This window comes from Mus pahari, chromosome 2 (genome assembly GCF_900095145.1).
Source record: "Mus pahari chromosome 2, PAHARI_EIJ_v1.1, whole genome shotgun sequence".
NCBI lineage: Eukaryota > Metazoa > Chordata > Mammalia > Rodentia > Muridae > Mus > Mus pahari.
In genome coordinates, this window is record NC_034591.1 from 99,984,804 (window position 1) to 99,992,931 (window position 8,128).

An 8,128-nucleotide genomic window follows, 5' to 3' on the forward strand; every position below is an offset into this window, starting at 1 on the left:
TTCCCTTCCTCCCTTCCTTCCTTCCTTCCTTCCTTCCTTCCTTCCTTCCTTCCTTCCTTCCTTCCTTAGCACGCATTCCACCTAGACTCAGACTCAACTCATTATCAGGATCCAAAACACTTAACTATTTAAAGTTCATAACAAGTTTTTGAGAATTCACTTTTGCTCCACCTCTGGTTCTGGAGAACCAAGTCACTTGTGTTACCAACTCTGCTTTGCCTTGCCATCTCTGCCTCTCTGGATCCCTGGATATCAGCGAAGACTGGCATCTGTAACTCTCTTTGTGGGGTATGGGTTCAGCACACACTGAAAGCCCAGAGGTTCTAGTCTCAGCTTTGCCTTCTGGACTCAGCATCTGTAGATGTCATTTGGCCTAAGCATAAGCTTTAAGTTACTGTGACCCAGTTGTGAGTTGTGGAGTCATTTGTACCCACTAAGAAGAAAGCAAGCCCCATGTCACACATGTCCACATCAGCAAAGAGTATTTAAACTGTGAGCACCATTTATGCTTTTTCCATGTCTTCATAAAGAACCTAAGCCCTATCCTGTTTTTTTAAATATATAATTTTTAGGTTTCTTTAAACATATGTGTGTATGTGTATATATGTATGTATGTATGTATATTAGTGTCTGTATATATGCACTATAAGTAACCACAGAATCCTGTTCCCTCGGAGCTGGAATTGCAGGTTGTAAGCCATTGACATGGGTGCTGGGAACAGAACTCAGATCTCCTGGGAAAACCGCCAAGTATTCTTAACAGAGCCATCTCTCCAGCCCCTCCTTTGTTTCGTGTGAAGAACTTTGAATGGGTCATTGAAGTGTTTTCTAGCAGTCAAAGTAGGGAATGGGCAGGGGGAGCAGCGGACATTCGGGAAATTAAAGTTAAAGTGAGTTGATAGCAGAGCATAGATGTCAGCCGTAGGGGAAGTGGGCCGGGGGATAGGGAGGGATAGAGGTCTGGATGGCGGTGGGAGGGCATCTGAAAGGATGACGGGGGAAATGAAGCTAAAAAAGACGGAAATGCTGGGCTAGGAATGACCCATTAGAATGAAAGAGCGAGAAGATAGTGAATAGCAGGGGCTTGGAAATGAAGTGATGGGTGTGGGTGAATGTGCGGGCAACAGGGATAAAGGACTGAAATGGACAACCTTGGGCAAACCCCAGGCCCTCCCTGGGCCTCAGTATCCAGGTCTGCAGGGTGAAGGACTGCACCCTGTTGAAAAGGAGGGCTTCGGGAGCACCCTGGTTGTGTCTTGGGAGCTGAGGTGCGGGGCCAGGTTGGGGGTGGGATAGGTGGGATGGAGTAAGGTGGGGTGGGATGAGATGAGATGGAAAGATGCAGAGTAGAAGTCTCAGCTCTGGTCCCACAGGGGTGTGCACCGTGCAGAGGGGCCTTAGATGCTGTCACTGGGGTTAGCAGGGCAGGGGGGTGTGGGCACCTGCTGGCAAGGGCAGGGCACCGTGCAAAGGGCTGAGGACAAGGGTCCCTGCATCTTACCGGAGCTGGGCAGCGAGGTTCTGGGCACCGAGCGGGGGACGCGGCCGCACACCGGGGCGCTCAGCATCCCCAGCAGCAGCAGCAGCGACGGCGGCGGCGGGAAGAGAGAGACCGGAGGCGGACGGGGGCCCGGGCGGGGCCGCTCGGCCCTGGCCAGCATCTCTGGCTCCGCCTGGTGCCGGGTGGGGCGCGTCAGGCAGCCTCTACTCAGTACCGCTACTGCGCGGGCCTCGGCCCCTCTCGGGTACCCTCGGCTGAGCTCGGCCTACAGCGGTGAGATGAAACACAACCCGACTCCTCCCACTCACAAAGGAACCAATGGAGAACCGGTTTCTTCCTATAACCAATCAAAATTGAGTGGAGGAGGGACGAGGAAGAGAGGCCCTACCCAGGTGTAGGCGGAGCTAGGACAGGTGTAGGTGTGGGTTTCTTCATCAGAAGGATGGAAACCTAGGTGTGGAGTCACCAGTGAATTTGTAGCAGTTGCTCCAAATCCCCAAATATCCATATCTGTGCTACTAGGAGCACCAGATTTTTCAGAATTATTATTTTTTTGTTCCTGCAAGATGACTCAGTGAGTAAAAGTGGCCAGCTGCTAAACTTGAAGTCTGAGTTGGATTTAACCACTGCCCCCACCCCGGGACCCCACAACATGGAAAGCAGAGAATCCACTCACTCAGATGGTCCTCTGATTTCCACATGCACGCCATGGTACTAATGGCTCCCAACACACATACACACAATAAATAAATTAAAATGCAAATATACTTATGAGTATATTAGTTACTTTTCTCATTGCTAAAGGTCCAACTTTTTTTCCCCCCAGGGAAGGGTTTATTTTGGTTCACAGTTGGAAGATATAGTCCGCCATGACGGAAAAGCAGGGTGGCAAAAAACCTGAAAAGTCTGGTCGCATTGCATCTGCGATAGGAAGAAAAGAGCTTAGCCCAGAGTATGGTGCCATCCATAATCAGGGTGTGTCTTCCCACCTCAACAAAATCGAGTGACTCCCTCACAATAGCTCGTAGATGTTTGTCTCTGGGTGGTTCTAGACACTGTTAACTGTCCCACTTTGAATCATTGGGCTGGAGAGATGGCTCAGCAGTTAGTGCTTGCTGCTCTTGGCAGAGGCTCTGGATTTAGTTCCCAGCACCTACACGCCAGTTCACAACCATCTGTAACTCCAGTACAGGGAATCCCACGCCCTTTTCTGACTCCCACAAGCACTGCATGCACGGGGTACACAGACATACACGCAGGCAAAACACCTACAGTGGAATAAAATTAAAAATCACAGTCCTTAAATAAAAACTAAGGTGATGGAGCTGGAGAGACGACTCAGTGGTTAAGAGCACTGACTCCTCTTCCAAGAGGTTCTGAGTTCAATTCCCAGCAAGCACATGGTGGCTCACAACCATCTGTAGTGGGATCTGATGCCCTCTTCTGGTGTGTCTGAAGAGAGCAACGGTGAATACATAAAAAAATAAAATAAATAAAAGAACTAAGGTGACTGGGAAGTGTGCTGGTCAGAGTCAGGAATGACCACTGTGTATTTGAGAGGAGACTCCACAGAGATACACCCAATGCAGTAGACCTGGAGTGGTGCCACGGCCCTGTTCTGCAAGTAAAACTACCTCATTTCTAGGCAGTCTTTAAGGAGCCAAGTGCCCAGGTTTTCTACAGAAGCTGAGGTTTAGGGCAGGACGCTGACATGTGAAGTAACTTCCTCCTGTTTCAGAAGGAACTTGCACTTACCAGGTATTTTACATATGATTTCCTATCATCTCCTCGCCATTCTGGGAGAGAGACCTGAAACAGAAGTTAACATTCCCAGTGGTGTGCTACCGGGAAACTGTATTGGGATTTACTGTCTCAGATGCAGGGTTGACAGACTTCCCACACACAGGCAGTTTTTAGCTTTTTAAAACTCCTACCCACTTAGGTATGTCAACAAGCCCTTTACCAACCCTCACTTTCACATTGAAAAAGAGAATTTTGGTAATGACCAAAAAAAGGGGCGGGGGGAATTAAAAGTATAGGTTGTAGTATGAGCTTATGTATGCAATCTGTATGTTACCAAATAGCACATTTAGATTTACCATCTTATTATATTTAACTTGATACGGTGTTGTGAATTATTTAAATAGCATACAATTATAAACGGATTTAACTATAGCCTGCATTGTTGATAAAGCTATGAAGAACTCCTACTTAAAGATTCCTGCTTAAACCATAATAAACATATGTTATGGTGTAGCTAATATATGCTAAGAGAGAACCTGGAAGGGTTTGAGCGAGAGCTCTGTACTTAAGAGCATTTGCCCCTCTTCTGAAGTAGCTGAGTTTGGTTCCCAGCACCCATGCCAAAGCAGCTCCTATCTGCCTGCCGCTCCAGCACCAAGAGACTCAACACTGCCTTCCAGCTTCTGCCCCCACCTACAAATGACATTCGCTCACACATATACAGAGATAACTTTTTAAAGAGAGAGAGAGCTTGGGTTTCAAATAATATGGATGTGAGTAAACATTCTATCAACTTACTAAGGACTAACTAAATAATTCACAACAAAATTGTGATAATTATCTAGTAAACAATGACTATTAGGGATTTGTAAAAGTTACATAATTATTATGGCGATTTGAATGAGAAATGCTCTCCATAGGCTTAGGTATTTGAACACTTGGTCCCCAGTTGGTGGCACCATTTAGAGAGGTTATTGAAACTGTAGGAGGTGCTGCCTTGCTGGAGGAAGTATGTCACTGGGGTTGGGCTTTGGGAGTTTATAGCTTCACTGCACTTTGCCCTATCTGCTTCCTGGGTATACTTGAAGATGTGATTTCTCAGCTTCCTGATCCAATCACCTGCTACCATGCCTCCCCACCATTATAGACTCTCCCTCTGTAAACATAAGCCAGAATAAACTCTTCCATAAGTCACTGTTGGTCGTGATCTTTTATCACAGCAACTGATAGAATCATAAATCAAGAATAACAACTGAAGACAAAGACAAGCTGGAAACTTCACTGATGTCCTTTCTAAAATTGCAGAATTACATTCTACTTGTGCTGTGCACGCAGTGCTTTACAGACCAGCAGCACAACTCAGTAGCGACCAGATAACAAGTCCAGCCATGCAGAAATGCACTCCTCTATTTTTGTGTGTTAGTGCTAATACTCATAGCAACTGAGTTGGGATGGTGATGAGTAAGCAGCCCTTAGTCACCCGTAAAACGGAAGTCTGGAACAGCATCCATATTGTCTGTGAGCAGCAAGGACTTCACTAACTCAGGCTGAAGAGCACTTCAGTTCATCACTATTCTATCTCCTAAGAAGGGCTCTCTGCTAAGTATTTGCTTACTGGGAAAAGTTCTTGAGCAAAGCCTGGCCAACTCTCCAATCTTGATCACATTCCCATTAGGTGCACAGCTCATGAAGGCAACTGTGGTCTGTCATGGCTTTCTTCTAGCAATCTTGTTTCCTTTCCGTAATCAAAACTTCAATCAAGCCAGTTCTGAAAATAGTAATAATAACAATAATAATAATAATAATAATAATAATAATAGGACTGGAAAGTTGGCTCACTGGTTAGGAGCCCTTATTGTTCTTGCAAAGAACCCAGGTTCAATTCCCAGCACCCGCATGAAGGCTAGGTACTCCCTCAAGCACCAAGCATGCATGTGGTGCACAGATACACATGCAGGTAAAACGTTCATACACACAAAATAAAATAGATCTTAAAATAAACAAGTGAAAATTTTTCAAAAGGAAAGATGATCTTTGAAAATGGTCAGGAACGGAAAATGATCTTTGTGAATTCAGGAGTTAAGTAGTACCATTTGCTGTGTTTATTTCCCGCTCTCGGGGTTTAAGAGAGTAAAAAGCTCCCTACAATTATATCCTATTTCATCATGAATTCTTTGCCTGTTCAAACACTTCCAGTATAATTACTAGATTTACGACCATAGATGCTCCTGACATTTTGAAGTATATGCTTGTACCGTTGCACGGAGCTTCTTTAGCATGGTGAGCCTCCACTCCTGTGCTCTCTCCTCAAGTTCCTTCACTAACCTTTTCCTTCCTCCCCAGGTCTCATTGTCTCATGCAAACCTCTATATCCTTTGAGATCTGGACTCTGTCTTCAGTCCTGGGCTATGCATCTCATTTGCTTCCTTCATGGTGTTACTAATACTTTGTAATGGTCAAAAACAAGTACAAACTTTTAAATTTTGTGAAAACAGGTGTTTACTTTGTCCTGGTCACTGTTGCTATGAAGAGACACCACAATCAGGGAAACTCTTATAAAGAAAGCATTTAACTGGGGGCCTGCTGACACATTCAGAGGGTTAGCCCATTATTATCATAGTGGGGAGCATGGCAGCATGCAGGCAAGGATGGAGCATTAGCTGAGAGCTACACCCTGGTCCATAGAAAAGAGAGAGTGCGTTTCTGGGCTTGGTCAGAGCCCACCCACAGTGACACACTTCCTTCAACAAGGCCACGCCTCCTTCTCCTTCTAACCCTTTCAAACAGTGCCATTTCCTGCTGACTAAGCATTCAAACATATGAGCTTCTGGGGGCCATTGCTACTCAAATCATCAAAGCTTTGTTGATCCATTCTGAATTATTAATTTCTTGAACATTACTTCCTCACAAAAAACATTCATACCTGATATTCCTTCTCAGATTACAGGGTGGCTTCCATAATTTCCTTTGCTTTCAGTTTTCCTGAAGAGTTTATACTGTACGTCCACTTCTTTGCCTCACAATAAATTCCTCAGCCACTTCGACCAACATTGAGCTCTGTCCTTCTTTTAAATTATTTTATTTTATATTATATTATATTATGTGCCTGGATGTTTTGCCTGCATGTCTGTACACGTTGTGCTTGCCTGGTTCCCAGTAAGGACAGAAGAAGAGCACCAGGAACTGGAGCTACAGACAGTTGTGAGCTGCCATGTGGATGCCAAGAATCAAACCGCAGGTGCTCTAGGAGAGCAGCCAGTGCTCCTAACCACTGAGTCACCTCTCCAGACCCTCAGCTATCCTCTGGAAGCCAGATAGTGGCTTTGGAGAATGACGTTCAGCTGCAGTGAAAGAAGTCAGAATTCAGAGTTAGAGCAAACTGGTTAAAGGAACAGTTTGTATCACTTGGCAAACCTAGAAATATATATATAGTATAGTCTGGGGACCAGTAGCCTTGGGTGTCACTAGAGAACTTACAGAATTGCAGACCTGCTGGATCAGAGAACGCACCTTAATGAGATGCACACCCTGAGAAGCATCACTGCGAGGCTCTTTTGGAGAGAAGATGATTGAGTTCCTTATATGTGGTGGTACCTGCTGAATTTACTAACTTTCTCGCCAGCATCTCATATATCATGTTTTCACCTGTTTACTCACTGGGTGACTCCTCCCACTAGCATATAAACTCTCTCGGAAGGGTTATGCTTTCTTGTTGCCATATCTTCTATACCCAGCACAGTACCTGTACAGAGTGTCTACTATCTTTGGATGGACGAATGCATGCATAGTTTATCAGTCTCTGCCATTTGTCCTGCTGTCACTTGTTAACACTGTTATCCAAACTGCTCTCATTTAGCGTTGTTGTGTTAGACAATGAAGATACAGAGCATTTCTATTATCAAAGAAGGCTCTAGTGGCTTGATCTACTTGGGCTTCCTTGTTTCCCTTCCCTCTACCATATTGAATCCATATTTTTGCAGTATCATTCTTACCAAAACTGTGAAAAATCTATAATACCATACAGAATTAAGTGCATAGTTCTTAAGGCAAACTTCAGATCTTTGCAGTTACATACACTCACATATACATACATATACACATATATGTCAATTATATATTATACTATATATTTATATATACATATATACATATACATACATACATACATACATGTACACACATACATTGCAGGCACAGCAGCTCCATAGTGAATGACTCCCATGGAACTTGACAGCCAAAGGAATCCCTAAAAATAACCTGATGGCCCTTTGCTGGGCCACAGATAGCAAAGCCTTTTGTTCCTGACTGAGGTTTTTATATCATTATGGTATAGCTACAAGCTATTAGTTTATAGATAGGATAAAATCAGATCCCGGGCCCCAAAGCACTTCTCATCATGTTAGATAGGGGTTGATGAACACAACGTGAAATCACTTGTTCTGATCAAAGAACAATTTTTCTCAAGTAAAGATTGCTCTCCATCTCCTTTTATTTCCACATTGATTCAGTCACTTCTGATTTAATACATCTCACCGAAATTTTCTATAAATCCAGATTTTAAGATCCATATAGTATCCTATAAGTGAATATATTGTTATTTTTTAAGCCATTGCTCTATTTTGATTATTTTTACTTTAGTTTACTTTGTAATTAATGATTTCGTGAACATTTTTGTCTCCTTTGAGAATTACCTTAGAATTGGTTTCTATAAGCTTAAAGGCTCAAGTTAGGCATTAGGGATATAGCCAGAGGAAGAGAATTTGTTTTGCATCAATCTCAAGGGGGAAGAGAGAGAAGGAAAGGGAGAGTAGGCGAGAGGGAGGGAGGGGAGAGGAAAGAGGGAGGGAGGGAGAGGGAGGGAGGGAAGAGGAAAGAGGGAGGGAG

At 44.1% G+C, this 8,128-nt stretch overlaps 1 protein-coding gene across 2 annotated transcripts in view; it reads right to left on the reverse strand.

Moving 5' to 3' along the window:
• Sema4f (ssemaphorin 4F) overlaps positions 1 to 1,761 on the reverse strand; it is a 27,331-nt gene extending 25,570 nt beyond the window's left edge. For both annotated transcript variants that reach the window (XM_029535567.1, XM_021190200.2), the window contains exon 1: positions 1,502 to 1,761. In XM_029535567.1, the coding sequence (XP_029391427.1) occupies positions 1,502 to 1,661 (160 nt within the window). In that variant the 5' untranslated portion in view covers positions 1,662 to 1,761. The remainder of the gene's footprint in view (positions 1 to 1,501) is intronic.
• Between the last annotated feature and the right edge of the window lie 6,367 nt (positions 1,762 to 8,128).